Here is a 16,481-nt window from a genome sequence, read left to right as displayed (position 1 = left end):
GGACTGTTGCACTAGGTTATATAGCCTGCATCAATTTTAACCCAAGAAATCTTGAATTCTAAGTCATACTTAAATGGCCATGAATTATTTTCCTTAAGTAATAATAGTACTGCTGTTATCTACAAGATAGGTCCTTGGTCTTCAATAATGGGAATGAGCTGTTTAAAAAGTTTTTACAGGCTGGTATTGGCAACAGGAAGGAAAGTACAATACATATTTGGGCAAGTTCAGTATAGATGAAGCAAGATCTACTACATGCCCTATATATTTTTTTTCTATACCCACAAAAGGGTAATAAAAATATTTCTGTGGTTTAGACAAAAGAAAATTTAAAACTTTGAATTGAAAATATCCCTAACTTCATATTATTATTATTAATAATACCAAATACAAATTTTGACATCAAAATATTCAACTACTGTACCATCAAACTAATGTCAGCAAAATGGTTGAAACGCTGGGATTAGTAAGAAAAAACTAAAATTTACAGTGAATTCTTACCTGTAGGGTGAGCTCTGTACCAGGGAATGGAGAATCATTTAGGCCACTACAAGTCTCTACAGCAGCTGATGTGGTACATGAAGGTGCCTGATTGTGGAATATCATAAGGGCAGCTCTGGATGGTAACAAACTTGGGTACTGAGGCTCAGGTAGAGTTCGGAATGTCATCAAGTGGAGGGGGCAAGGCAATGGTCGAGTAATCAAGTGTGCCCCTGAATTAAGCTGATCAGCATTAAGTCCTTCGTTGATAAGTGGAATTGTAGGGTAGTTCAGGTCATTACTCAAATGATGAGCTGCTAGTGAAAGGCGAGCAACAGGTTCTGGCCCTTGGGTATTCTCCACTAAGAGCCAATAACGCCCGACAGTGCGTTTCTGGTCAGTCACACCTTCCCCCATGCCTCGGGCATCATCATAGAAAGTTCTCCTCTCCACCATGACTTCTAACCAGCCCTGCTGCCAAGCAGCAGCGCCAGTTGCATGGTCTGTCAGAAGAGTTAAACGTCTTCCTGGACCACTATCTTCAATCATAGTGGATGATGTTATTGGATAATAGTTTCCTTGTATACCAATACGCTGGACACGAACACGTTTTTGCATATTCAAACCACTTTGGTCAGTGTAAAATGTAGGCTCAGCTCCATTGTCAATGTCTGTCATGATACGCATAAACATTTCTGTCTCGCGGAAGTGGGGAGGAAATCCAGGAGTCTCTGTGCTGTTGTACTTCCCCCCTAAATTGAATGTGTTCTCCATGTAAACTGCTGAAGAAAGAGGTTGGTGGGCAGTGTGGAGAATTCGTGTTGTATGCATCAGTACAGCTCCAAACATGACACTTAACTCTGATGCCACAGGACCAGAGTGAATAAACAAGCGAGGTTTAGCTCCTGAAAGAACATCTTCTTCCGGTTCTCTTGCATTAGGGTCAGGTTTAAATAGGTAGGCACCAGACTTGAACTGTGCTGAGGGATATGCAGCATAGCGTATTGCTGTCTGGGTAACGTGACCACTAGTTTTGTCAGTTATGGAACGGAGCATTCCAGTTGTACCATCAAAGAGTAGTTTGAGGTGATCACTTTCAAGCTGAATGTCACCTGGCAGGACATCACGTGTTTCAAACGGAGGGGAATAATTCTGGTCAGGGGCTGGAGCATAGTTATTGGAGTATACGGAAGCCCTGTTGTCCATGGTACTATCGTGAGTGCGATGAATACTGTATGTAATAACACTCAGTGGGGGTAGATCTGCAACAAACAAGAGCTCATACTGGGTGGAAAGAATGGCCATACCATTACCAGTATCATTCCATACTGGATTTATCTGAATAGGAACCTCATGACCATGCTCATCAGTAACTCTTATATCAAGGGTTGAAATTAACACCTTGACAACTTCGTATCGACGTTGACCTAAAGAGTTAAACATCACCATTAGACGAGGCTGATCTCTTGGTACAGTTATTGGCAGCTTACGAGGCAATCGCTCGTAAGTAGACCGTTCAAAGTCTGGCTGAAGATGGTGAAGAGGGGCAGCTCGGTGGTCTAAAGATGCCATTGCTCCAGGCGTCAACAGGAGTGCCTCTGCTGCCTCCCCTGCTAAAGCTATAGTGTCATGAAGACCCTCATGAAGCTTGATGGCATAATCGTGCATCACGTACGATTTTGATGTTCCAGTTATTGCATCATGATGCTGGAATAGAGCTAAGTTCCTTCTGGCCCGCACTAGTTTTTCATAATCTTTTTCTAAGAGTTGTACAACCCGAGCCTGACCCTCCTGAACAGCCCAAGCATATGCCCAAGTATACAGAATCTCAGCAGACCGTAAAGAAGCTTCTAACTGACGATCTAACACTTTCCAATAAGGCCTAGTAGCAAAATAACCACTCCAATAAGCAGGACGGCCTTCACTAAAGATATCACTATACACAAAAAAGTCACCTTGAAGACTTGGGTAATCACGCATTCGATTTTGCACCTCAGCAAAGTAGTCTTTAAGCGTTCCAAATTGAACATTAGCATGATATTTAGGATCACTATTAATAAAGTTTAGCAGTCGAGAATAGCTAGCATACTGTTGGTCCCACTCAGTTGCATGATCATATCTAAAATCATCTCCTATAGGAACAAGAACAACATTGTGTGGGTATAGTGAACCCGTGCGCCCATACTGCTCCAACAGCAACTCTGCTTTTTGTTTCACATTATGATCATCTATTGGCACTGACTTTATAGTGTACTCGGTGTATTCTCCAGGTACCTGCAAATAATTGAAAATGTTACAATTGTCCAGTTAAGACAAACATGTATGCACAAAATATGACAGGTTTCACATTAAAATTTACACTATTATCTGACAATAATATACATTACTCAAATGCTGGAAAACTGCACTTTTGTTTATCGTACCTTTCGAAAGTCATATCCAAGGCAGATCTGTGGATGGGGGCCACAGGAATGTTTTATAGAGTATATATCATAAGGTCGGTTGTGACAGAGAATATCACTGTCCCCTGTAGTATCCCAGACTTGCCGCCAATGGAAATCTCCCAGCTGCTGTTCAGCTAGCCACTGCTTCCATGCATAGTGTATGCGCTGAATTACTGTGCCTTTTAACCCTGACTCATGGAGTAAATAAGGCACGGCAGCGCCATGTCCAAAGGGATCCACTGACCAGCCGCTTACAGGCTGCACGCCAAGTACATTGGATAGCCATTGGTGACCTGTATAAATATTCCTTTTTAGTAATACATTCAAGGTTACAAATATATGAGATGAAACCACGTTCAATAGTCTGCATATCGCAAATATTTTGATAATTTAATATCTTCGAAAATTTCCCTCTAGGTTCAAAGTACAGACGTACATACTTACTAAGTTCTCACTTTTTTCAAAGGAATAAGATTTAACAAGCATTTTTACTAAAAAAATTATTTCATTGCAAAAAAATACAGAAAAATGATCAATGTATGTATTTTTTCTTGTGTTAATTTATAATGGAAATGTTCAACAAACTGCAAATTGATCACGTTACATGCCCAAAATTACAGTAATGAATTAAAAGTGTCCTTAAATATATAATACATAATCATCACATTAGACCCCAGAGTAGTTATGAAACCCAGAAACCTCAATGGAACAGTTGCTCTCACTAATAAAGATATTTTAAGGTAGAAGAAATAGTCATTATGTCTTTCCAAAGAAATTAAACTTACAGAGCTGTATTTATACACAACGCTGTTCCACTGAATAATGGTATTCTCATTGTTTTATCGCTATTAAAATATTTCCTCCTTTTATTTGTCGACAATTATGAATGGCTTTTGTGATGCTGGTTTTTACCAGTAATATCAAACCATCCAATCACATGTAATTTATTCAGATTTAGGCAATTCTCTGAACCAAATTAATTTAAAACAATGTACAGTATGCAGAAAATGATCATGAAAATCAGTGTAACTAAACAAACTTTGCAAATCAGCTGACATCAGCCACATCATTTGAAGTAATATGATTTCACAAGATTTTAATAACTAGGCAATGTGAATTAAAATGCAAAATAGTATAGTGCAGTGTGGTGTAAAACTGTCTGAAGCTGGACGTTCAGGTAGAATGACTGCCTGTTATACTGTGACTACTGTTATCCATGAAAAATTAGTTAAAATATTACTGGTATGGAGATGAGTCACTCTGATAAGATGGTCGAGAAAACCCATTAATTTTGACAAATTTTACTTGATAAAAATTCCAGATATGATTGAAGATCAGAATTAAATAAAGCATTGAGGCAAAATGCTATGTGAACTAGACCCATTTATTAACACATACGCAAACATACATACCTTCAATCAATTGATCAACCATGGCGTAGAGGTGAACATTGGCTTCATCTGTCATGACCCAGCCACCTGTTACAATTTCTAAACGCCCGGAAGATACCAGCTCTTTTAGCTGTTGTCTCAACGTGGGATGCGCCCTGAAAAGACGGACATAAATTAGCTCATCACTGCCACATTTCACAATACTTAGATCAAATTGTCTTAGTTATCTGAACATTTAGATGCTACTCCTAAAACGAATGAGGTTGGGGCAAAGCCCAAAGTTTTCAAACATGGTATATATGATTGCCACCTACGCAGGGCCCCAGGGATGGCCCAGATACTGCACCTCAAACCACCTGAAACAATAAGCCTAATATTTCAGTAGTCAAACTGCCAGTCAGTTATCCATCTTGAATGAAATGATCTCCCTGAATTTGTATTTTCTAAGCATTTATGAATTACGATCCTCCTCGTTAGATTTAGAAAATTTACAAAAGAGCTATTATGAACCCCAGTCCCAAAGAAAAGAAAATTGTCGTTCAGCCCTGAAGCAAACGATAGGTCTTTCTTTTTAAAGAGCTAACTAACTAAAGCAGATCAACATAAGCCAGTGTCTGATCATAAAGACTCGCTGGAAATTTTTTCTTCGATTGGGAGAAGGGTATGGGGATTCAAAATCTGAAATCTACTTTATATCATTTCAAAAGTTTCGTATTGTTACAACATGCAATCTCAGACACTGGAGGGCTAAAGTTCATTAATGTGTCATTAATTTAATATGTCTACTATTGTATAAATGCTTCGCCTAGTAAGTTCCTTGCTTAGACGATGCATGCCAAGGCTATTTTGTAAGTGGGCTGTAACGTGCAGATAAAATCCGCATGGGAAATTAAAAATATCCTTTCAGTTCCCTTGGATTCCTTCCTCAGAAGTTTGCAAAGTACACGCAGTAAATATAAATATAAAATAATTCGAGAATAGCATTTCAATTACATCTCGACGTTAATAATGCATGTAGAGTAAATTTCTCGGGGACAAGAAAGAGGCTCAAACGCTTTTAGTTCCACATTGCCGAGACGGGGAACAGGCAATTCATTTTTGAGTCCGTCTTTCCAGCAAAGTTAAAGGAATATGTGAGCGGATAACATTCAAGTTTGAATGCATTATTGAATCTGCTCAAGACAGGCAAAGAAATTAACTAAAAGTTAATTTTGCAGGCTTGTTATTCTTGCACATAAATGAACGTGTTCTGGTAATCACTCGTTCTGACCAATCGTGAAGTCTGTTTGAAGGTCGAACCCACTGATTAAAGTCGAAAAGTGAGCGGGGAAATGTCGACACTTTCAAAAGGTCAAACGCGGCATATAAATCCCAAGTGACCTATGCCTTGCGCACGCAATAAGGCAGGAAGCCATTTGGCCTAGGTCTAACCCAGTCTCGAACTGTTTTCCACTAAGCTTCGGTACATCGTAAAGAATGGTATACCTGTGAACGGGTTTCGGTTCGAAATCCACCCATTCATAAACCCTAGTCAAGACTGACCACAAAATGATGAAATTAAATATGAGGTTTCACTTGATGCAACGAAATCGTAAATATTAAAATGTAACAAATATAGGATATTGTTAGAATAAAAGGCGCAGTTTAATTTTCTGACAAGTCAGCTGCTTATCTCATCCGCAGACGTTGAAATCAGTGTAATTGTCACTAATACTTCATTACTGTACCTTGGAAGTCGTATGGAAATTTAATCATCGTATTCCATTTTTCAACTTATTAAATAGATTAAACGATGTAAATGATTCTTTGCAAATGGAATATTTCGATTACATATTTGGAATCTTGGTAATTGCTAAACACTTTGATATAACTGCAACAAACTTGAAAACTAATTTGTTAACAAACCCGCTCAAGAAAAACTTGAGAGTTCATGATAAAATAAAACAGTAATAAAAAGAAAATAAAAGAAGTCTACAACACGGACCCACCAAGACTGCGCTGTGTAATATTTGAGGTAACTCAAAATCTCCTAAAAATACATGCATAGGACTCGAGTGTAGAATCTCGTCTATATTCTAACCCAAATATACTGAGCAGTCTTACCTTTAACAATTATTTTTTCATTCCAGGTATCATGGCAACCTGCCTCAAAATTCATATGATGTCTTATTAACAAGTGTAAAACCAGTTCCTTGGAAGAAAAATATTTCTGCAGAACCTTTGAAAAAAATTACACCAGGGAGTTTTAAGATGAAAGTAATTAGCGATTATCAGCGGATATTTTACTTTACTGAGGATTCAAGAAGTCAACAACGAGAATGAGTACACCAAGAGCTTTAGACTAATGGCAAAATAAATAAATAAATAAATAAAATACTGGCAGATCAAGAAGGCTTTAGTTTACAATACCCAAAACATAACCGAAGTTTTTTATTTACCCTCATGAAATCAGGAGCCTTACCAAGCAGCAAATATTTGTCACGTGGTTTAAACACATTTTTATATCTGTGAATGACCGAATTGTTCACTTTATACGCTGTTTAAAGAGTTTGTCATAGATGACTCGGTCGATCTCCATTTCTGTGGAATTCTTGGGTTTTCACCAGAATACAACCTTTATACACTTCCTAAGATTTTGAAAAATAAACCAAATTATTTCATGACGAAACGCACTCCTTATTAAGAAGTCAAGCTTCAAACCAAAATCATTACTCTGAAATAAAAAGAAACCCATGAAATATTCTAAAATCTTTTTTTCAAAAAGACAAACACATAATAATAATAATAATAATAATAATAATAATAATAATAATAATAATAATAATAATAATGATAATAATAATAATAATACCTTTACTTCACTCCAAAGTTGCAGTAGGTATTTTTTCAAACGGCATAAATTTACAATATATATAAAAATTGTATCTCTGACTCGAAGTGCTGTCGTGTAATAAATAAAAAAAAAAACTGCAATAATGTTAAAAGACAGAGAGAGAGAGAGAGAGAGAGAGAGAGAGAGAGAGAGAGAGAGAGAAATGAGGACCGATTAAGAAATTCGCAAATGCCAAATGATGTTAAAAGAGAGAGAGAGAGAGGGGGACCGATTAGGAAATTCACGAATGCCGAATTACCGATACCCACTTGAAAGAATCGCAAACTTCCAAAGGCCTTGGGGCATTCTGCCCAACGTAAACTTCCTTCCGAACTGCCGCCAGATATTCCTATTTTTGTGTGTAGTTTTGCTCTGAACTTTATAAACTTTGAGATACCGCTAATCTTCCCTTCCTCTTTTCCTGCTTAAAACTCAAGATATGGCCCCCGCTCTCTCTCTCTCTCTCTCTCTCTCTCTCTCTCTCCTTCTTCTTCTTCTTCTTCTTCTGTCGAAAACAGCATCTTGCTTTAGAAGTCCATTCTCTACCCCCACTTAAAAGTTCAAGAAATATTCCTATTCAATCCACAGAGGAGATGCCTTTTTTTACATCTAGAGTTCGGGATAAGTAAGAAGAAGAAGAAAAAAAAATTATAGCGTACAGAACAAGAGGTTCCCCCCTTGTTCTTATATCTTACTATCAAAACAAGGAATTTGCATAACCACCACTAAACCCCTACAATGGAGAAGAAGAACAATATAGTTTGCATAAGTAAAAATAGCTCCGGGTAAAAAGATAGCTGCGAGAGAGAGAGAGAGAGAGAGAGAGAGAGAGAGAGAGAGAGAGAGAGAGAGAGAGAGAGAGAGAGAGAGAATGAAATTTGTAAATCCATAGCTACTAAGTTATCTCGTTGTTTCCTGCGCCACTGAGTCACTTTGCAAAGGTTTGGTTATTTTACATAAAAACAATTACGAAAGGTCATGAACCTGAATATCTAAAATAGCGACACTTTCGCTGATAGTGATGATAATTTGATGATAGTTCGCTCATTAGTTTCGACCGTAGGCCTGATGTATAATTTTGAAATTTAATGTTTCCTCTTCCTGAATACAGTTATGGAAGAGATCGTTATAAAATACGGCCTGGGTATACACTGATCGCATCTTGTTCGAAACGGAGTCTGAAAATACTGTTTCTCGTTAATAGGCTTTGTTTTCGTACCAGAAAGACATTCTTTTTCAATTTCTGTGCCTTTGTTACATTTAATCATTATTTTTCCAAGCATCTCACAGCAAGTTTACGGGGAGGAAGGGGGAGAAACATCAATATTTTTTTTTTTATCCGTGGAAAATAATCAAACTTGATATTTCAGGAAAGAACAACAGGTGATTCAGTCAGGAATGTAAACTATTCTTAACAAGGGGCTCCTGGTATTCCATTCGTTTCACAAACGTTGTGGACCATTTTTTTTGGGAGGAGGGGAAGGGTGAGTATCACTGGAAGGTACATAGGCACATACAAAAAGGGCATGCAATGTTGCTTTTAAGCATGCAAATAAAAATACGCTGTAACAAAAGGCAAAACAGGAACGACTCTCATCAAAAAGCGTAAGAGACGCTCAAAGAAATCACAACGAACTTCCATTTCTTCACAAATGGCGCAATATACAGACTACGAGAAGTTATCAAGCGCAGCGAACGCATCCGGAAAACGTAAACAAAGGAAGTGTCTCTGAGCTGACAGGTCAAGGTGTGTAAGAAAATAAAGAGGAGGAGGAGGAGGAAGAGGAGGAGGAGGAGGAGGAGGAGGAGGAGGAGGAGGAGGAGGACGAGGAGGAAGAAGAGAGAGAGAAGAGAGAGAGAGAGAGAGAGAGAGAGAGAACCAAGACCCAGCTCCGAACAGAATGAGGAAGAGGCAAGCGGGAGGAGAGATAAAGGAAATCCCCAAAGCATCAGAAGCATCTACGAGGCGACAGGGGTAATATTAGATACAGAGAGAAACGTCATTTTCGAAAGCCGTGATTTACGCGGCCCTCATATTCTACAAATAGACTCGGCTGGGGAATCGCTGCGATAAGAAAGCAAAAATGCCATCTGCTTCGCTTTCACGGAGACCCTTGGCACGGCACTACCGGAATGATAACGATACGAGACCTTTTGCATAACAAAAATTTTTTTTCCATTCTAAGAAGATTAGTTTTGGGATCCTATTCACAGTGGTTCTATAAACAGATCTGAATGAAGAAACAACCCAAAATAAGAAAAGGTGTGAAAATAGAATAAATATTACCTCAGCATTAACTGAGCAAATGCAGAATCTTTCAAGATGTCCATCGAATTATAAATAAATAAAGGCTCTCTAGAACTATGCTTAACTACATAAAACTGCAATACCTAACTCCACTGAAACTGAATGAATGGAATATACAAATTTCACTGGTAAAAAAATGAGTAGAACAATCTCATTACTATAGACAAATAATTTGGAAACTTTCAAACAAGCTTTGTAAAAAAAAAAAAAAAAAAACTACGAGGTCGGCTGAAAACGTTCAGACAGACAAGAAGGGAACTGACTTTCCTCTTGAAGGAAGATGTTAAGTAGAGCAAGAAAAAAAAGTAAATGTATAAAGGTGCGACTTGTCGGGTGCTACGAGGTCGCCTGAAAATGTCCCATCACATAAGAAAACGAAGCTTGGGCTTAATTATGAAAAAAGGCAAATGAGCTACTTGTTATAGAAAGAAAGGTTAAAAAAAGGTTAGGAAACAACAGAGTAAATGTAGGAAGGCGTGACTTGCCGGGTGTTACTTCGTCTCCTGAAAAAGGTGTCAAACAAACAAACAAACATGTGGCTGACTTACCTCTCATACCACAGGGAGAGGAACAAAATTTCTGACCAGATGAACTTGTAGGAAGAAAGGTTGAAAAAAGTTAGGAAACGAGTAAATGTAGGAAGGTGTGACTTGCCGGGTGCTGCTTCGTCGCCTGGAAAAGGTGTCAAACAAACAAACAAACATGTGGCTGACTTACCTCTCATACCATAGGGAGAGGAACGAAATTTCTGACCAAATGAACTTGTTGTAGGAAGAAAGGTTGAAAAAAAGTTAGGAAACAAAAGAGCAAATGTACGAAGGCGTGACTTGCCGGGTGCTGCTTCGTCGCCTGGAAAAGGTGTCAAACAAACAAACAAACAAAACATGTATTGACTTGGAAAGGTTCAAACAAACAAACAAACTCTCATCTCATACCATAGGGAGAGGAACGAAATTTCTGACCAAATGAAGGTCATGTTGTTGTGGACCTTCAACTTGTCTATCATGTTTTGAAGGATCTTGCTGGTCTGGTGGAAGTAGTATTCTTCATAGGTCTTCAACCACCCAGGATCGTTATGAGAGTGAGGCATCAAGAATACCTGCAGGAGAAGAAGAAGAAGAAAGTGCGGTTAATTAACGGTGGCAAGTGAACTTTCAATTCAATGGTTCGCGTCGACCTTATTGAGCTATTTTCACAATTAGAAATTTTGGCCAGAGCCGTAGCTGACACGTGCATGAATTATGAAAATATGTAAACATTAACATAAATTTGTTTCTAAAACTAAGCAATATTATATATATATATATATATATATATATATATATATATATATATATATATATATATATATATATATATATATATATATATATATATACACACACACATAAACTGTTGCCACTAATTCACACATTAACTTTTATATATCACTTAATAGCTCAGTGGGTATGTTCACTGACACTCCTGTCCTATGGCACAGATTTGAATCCTGGCTGGGTAGAATCACTTATATATAATTCCTTTGGGTAAGATATATATATATATATATATATATATATATATATATATATATATATATATATATATATATATATATATATATATATATATATATGTAACATCTTTCCCATTCAGATGTCAAACAGGTGGGCTAAAAATACCTTACATAAATAATAAAATATTTTTCGGTATCTGACAGTTTCTCATAATCTATAACCTAAGAGTTAATTATTTCTGGTCAAGATGTCTGTAATTTTTCTAAACTGTTAACTGCAGGGTTACAAACATGTAACTTTTCTCCTTTTAAATTATATGTATTTAACTGAGAAGTAAAAAAAAAAGTACTTCAGAAGAAGAATAAAGTGACATAGTTTGTATCGGACAAGTTTTTTAGGAGCGCAGGGATTTGGTACAATACATGTACACATTCGTTACCGGGGTCTAAGCGATGTCAGGCAGGGCAGCCGATCGAGGCTACGGCCTACCCCACCGCCAAATCAAAGTCCTTCAAAAGAAGGCATCGTGTTTACCCCATATAAAAATGGGAAAAAAGCACGTTAAAACGAAGAAGAAGGTCAGAGGGTTTTGTAACCTACCGCCCCTTTCTAGCCCAGGCCAGAAGAAAACATGGAAAAGGGGAAAAGAAGAAGATAGGTGGGGCTTAATTACGAAGGACGAGGTAGACCCTCAGCCCCTCAAGGGGCGCAAGGAACGAAGGAAGGACGGAAGGAGGGCATTCGCTTGCTTTGAAGCCAGCTGTCTCTCCTCAAGTTCGTCGAAAGAGAATCAGACTTTTGCTTGATAGAGTTTGAGGGCTCCTTCTTTTCGAACAACAGGTGTCTGAAGGCTCAGTCTTTTTGGGCAGGGCCCAGTGACGCTTTGGAAAGGAACCGGGGATTTTTGCTGTTCTGTTGTCGGTGCTTTTAATTTTTTTTCTTTAGTTTTTTTTTTTTTTTTTTTAAGTAAAAGGACCCTTAATTTGAATGTCTAGACGGAGCCTGCAGTTTCCTTGTGTGTGTGTGTGTCTTTGCCGATTACTGAACATCCAGAATGTAAAAAAATAACACTGTACAGATTCAAAACAGTTTCCAGCAAGTATACTTTGTTTCTATACATTTCCACAACGTCCTTTTCGAAAGGGTACCAGCATTAAAAATTTATAGAGTCTCAATTTTCATCCTACTTCATCACATGTCCAACAAGACCCGATTCATAAATGTATAAATGTAGAAAATTATGAATCCAGACTCAAAATTAGAAGCTGAATAATATATAAACCGACGCTTAACGTCAATTACACCGAGCGCGTTTGGAAACTGGTTCACGTCACAGTCCCAGCAAGAAAAACTATAAAATAATTTATTATTCAAAGCGTACATAGCCATATTCATGTAGAACAAGCCAATGAGGCAATTTACTTGCTGAAATGCACCCCCTGAAAAAGAAAATTAAAATATGGGAGGAGCTGAACGTAAGGTATGATTTCCCGAGGGACAGAATTTAACGGAAGGCCCTCGAGTGTAGATACGTTTATAATTACTCCACGTGCATAAAAATCCGAAATAAGACCCATTCCATTAAGCAACTTTCCCTTCAATGGATATTGTTGCCGAAGCAATTTTCAACTTACGGAGCAATGGGCAGTAATTCAAGTGTTCCAAGTAATTTCCACTGGTTCGAATTCACCCCGACAAATAAATATCCTAAAGGCCTCTATATCTTCGAAAGTCCAGCTATATATATATTTTTTTAATTTCGTTTCGATGAATGTTCATCTGTCAAAATACGTAACATTTATTCTAGATTTTGTCTTCTTAATTGTTCTGCTACTTTACTTCACTAATTTCCAAATTCTGGGTGTCTTTTTATATTCGGCACTTCACAATCAACCTGTCTTCATTTACTGATTTATTCTCACTTGACGTGCATTACGTTATGCCAACTCCGTTATGAAAACCATCCACACACACTCACATATATATGTACACACAAAAAATATATATATATATATATATATATATATATATATATATATATATATATATATATATATATATATATATATATATATATATAAGCAGCAGCGCATTTACAGTGACACGTGATTACTATAATCGCTTTTACTTCCACTTCACCGTTTTCAAATGAACGGAACAGTAAAACGCACAATGATGTTGGAGGGGGCGGGGGGGAATGGGCCACAATGAACCCTGAGAGTCAACAGACCGAGTGAATGCGCAATTTCATTTGCAATGAAAATAAAGGTGATTTTGAAAGCTTCATAATATATATGTCATTCACACAGGCTTGAGGGCACCCCAGCCCGGATAAGAGAGGAGAGTCAAGCGCAGAGGTGGCGTCTCCATTACAAAAGCTTGCAATAAACTCTAGCGGTTTAGATCAAGCTGTAATAGGTCGTCATGGCAGAACATAGAATTTAGGCCAGAGGCCAAGTTCTAGGACCTATGAGGTCATTGACCGCGGAGAGGGAAACTGACAGTAGAAAGGTTTGACAGGTGTAACAGGAGGAAAACCTCAAAGCAGTTGCGCTACGAAACAATTGTTAGGAGAGGTGGAAAGTACGATGGAAGAAAGGAATATGAACGGAGGTAGAGTAAAAGGAAGGTCGTCACGATGCCCCAACGCCAATAGAGCTGGGCAAGCGGACGACGCGACGAACCTCCTCCGAAAGACGAGAAAAGTGTATCACATCCTGAGAAACGACGACTGAGTGACGCAGAGACGCAAGTAATTTTGTTCCCGTCGTCACCCGTGACAAGAGGCGTCATTCGTAGATTGAAATCGTATCGGCCTTTTTCTTCTTATCGGAGAAATTCTTCCTCCTTTCCTTCTTTCTTCCTTCCTTCCTTCTTTTCTTTCTTTCTTTCTTTCTCCTTCCTGATGATGGGTGGTTAATCGTTTTTGGTATCGAGATGAACTGCTGTCGCGATTGATCTAAACCGTGACTGAGCCATGAATAAATAAATGCATTTGACAATACTTGCATACACAATTTATGTATATATACACATACATTTATATATATATATATATATATATATATATATATATATATATATATATATATATATATATATATATATTATATTACATATATCTATACCAACATCAGATTAGAAATCATAAGACATTTAGAGCATTTTAAATAATGTTTTAATCAGTTATTGCGTACAAATATGGTTTTTCAGCCTTGAAATCAAAAATGCCAATGCAAATGTTGTGAAAAAAATTGTTTGGACCCTAAAATAACCAGATCTAAGATGGCAGCACTTGAATTTTACGCTTCACTGAAGCTAAAGCTCTCCAGCGTTACTTCTGTCATAACATGACCAAATTAATAAGAAAAAATACAATATGTTTAAGCAATGGTCAATGGTACAGGGGACGTAATGTTCTTGTCAAATCAAACTGATGAAAACGATTAAAAGGGGGAAATAAATATGGTTCGGTGTTAAAAAAAAATAAACGAGTATAAAATGCTGTTTTCTGTACAGCCGCTACAGCGTATAATCGAGGCCACCGAAAACAGATCTATCTTTCGGTGGTCTCGGTATAATGCTGTATGAGCCGTGGGCCATGAAACTTTAACCACGGCCTGGTGGTGGCCTATCCTATATCGTTGCCAGAAGCACGAGTATGGCTAACTTTAACCTTAAATAAGATAAAAACTACTGAGGCTAGAGGGCTGCAATTTGGTATGTTTGATGATGGGAGGGTGGATGATCAACATACCAATTTGCGGCTCTCTAGCCTCAGTAGTTTTTAAGATCTGAGGACAGAGAGAAAAAAGTGCGGACAGAAAAAAGTACGGACAAAACAAAGTGCAGACGGACAGACAAAGCCGGCACAATAGTTTTCTTTTACAGCAAAAAAAAAAAAAAACTAAAAAGGACAGGTCACGAAATTTATTGACATATAAAAGATAATGTAAAGAAAAAACCACGACTGAAAAAAAAAAACTCAGTTAAATAACTAATAGCAAATATGATACTCTATAATCCTAGAAAACCCATCCCTTCACGGGACCGAAACCTGGTTATAGTTCATCTTTCCATGTAAGATTAAAGACAGCCTGGGCAAAAAAAAAAAAAAAAAAAAAAAAAAAAAAAAAAAAAAAAAGCCTTCATGCATGCAAGAAGTTCATAAAGGTTAGCCAACTCCGGCGTCGTATTAACCAACAATGCTTTTGCATTATGTGTGGAAGGGAGAAGAGGGATCGGTATAAACTCTACGGGAAGAGCGCAGATAATTTCAACTCGATCGATGTAAAAAAAAAAAAAAAAAAAAACTCATGTTTTGGAAACATGATTTTTTTTTTTTGCAGAGAATTATGATTTAAACAGGAAAAGTGATGTTGTTTTCGTAAATGAATTTATTTTACGTAGTCGTCATGATTATTTCTGTATGAAATTCTATTTCATAAATTAGCCTTGATTATTTCTTTACGCAATTTTCTGAGAAATAAATTTATCATATGCAAAAAGTTATAATTTTTTCCTCTAAAACTATCATTAGGTAAAATTCAGATTATTTACTACCTAAAACTACACTAAATTAAAAGTCAAGATTTTTAAAAATTAATAAATATGAGCAAGAGACCTCATAGTTTTTTCCAACAAAATTCTATGCAGATACAAAAAAAAAAAAAAAAAAAACTCGTTCTTTCACCAGAGGTTTGCCTCTCCCCCTAAAGACCCGACACCAATCCATTATTGCATTATCATCAATTCAAGAGAAACAAAGAAATGGAAGAGGGGGAAGTAACGGAGGGGAGAGAGAGAGAGAGAGAGAGAGAGAGAGAGAGAGAGAGAGAGAGAGAGAGAGATCCCAGCCGTACTTAATAGCAACCATTTCTCAAAGGATTAACAACTAATTAATCCCTTAAGCCCTAATGAATGATAAGTGTTCCATATCATTACCATTCTCTCTCTCTCTCTCTCTCTCACGAATAAGACTTACTCTGCCTAAGTCTGAAAGGAACGGAGAATAACAGGGAATACCTCTTTAAAGTTATTTATTTCGGATTACATAAGTAAAAACATTACACGAGGTCATTCATTCATTGAGAGAGAGAGAGAGAGATAGAGAGAATTATTCCATGAACATCACATGAATGGTTTCATCCCAATGGAGTGAGGAGTACCTCGTAAAGACCCTCCCGTTTCGATGGTATACATTTTGACGGAGAATTGAGCAATCATTTCTAGCGATTTCTCCCTTCTATCTCTCTAACTCTCTCTCTAATCTAGCTGCGACCCACAGCAGTCGACTGATACCTAGGTACAAATGCACTGCTTTGATCAACATCGGCACCGTCCGGTTCGAAACTCAAACACGGGTCCCTAAGTTCACGAGCTGAGAGAGAGAGAGAGAGAGAGAGAGAGAGAGAGAGAGAGAGAGAGAGAGAGAGAGAGAGAGAGAGACATGAATTGTGCCTCCACTAAAATAAAATATACTGACCTTTG

At 37.5% G+C, this 16,481-nt stretch overlaps 1 protein-coding gene across 2 annotated transcripts in view; it reads right to left on the bottom strand.

Moving 5' to 3' along the window:
* alpha-Man-IIb (alpha-Mannosidase class II b) overlaps positions 1-16,481 on the bottom strand; it is a 1,038,654-nt gene that overhangs the window by 4,214 nt on the left and 1,017,959 nt on the right. For both annotated transcript variants that reach the window (XM_067093152.1, XM_067093153.1), the window contains 4 exons: positions 10,424-10,594; positions 4,337-4,472; positions 2,904-3,217; positions 502-2,754 (listed from right to left, as the gene is read on the bottom strand). In XM_067093152.1, coding sequence (XP_066949253.1) covers positions 502-2,754; positions 2,904-3,217; positions 4,337-4,472; positions 10,424-10,594 — 2,874 coding nt within the window. The remainder of the gene's footprint in view (positions 1-501; positions 2,755-2,903; positions 3,218-4,336; positions 4,473-10,423; positions 10,595-16,481) is intronic.

This window comes from Macrobrachium rosenbergii, chromosome 49, assembly GCF_040412425.1.
Source record: "Macrobrachium rosenbergii isolate ZJJX-2024 chromosome 49, ASM4041242v1, whole genome shotgun sequence".
In the NCBI taxonomy this organism is placed as follows: Eukaryota; Metazoa; Arthropoda; class Malacostraca; order Decapoda; family Palaemonidae; genus Macrobrachium; species Macrobrachium rosenbergii.
Note: the sequence above shows the minus strand (reverse complement) of the source record. Positions and strands in the feature narration are given on the sequence as shown.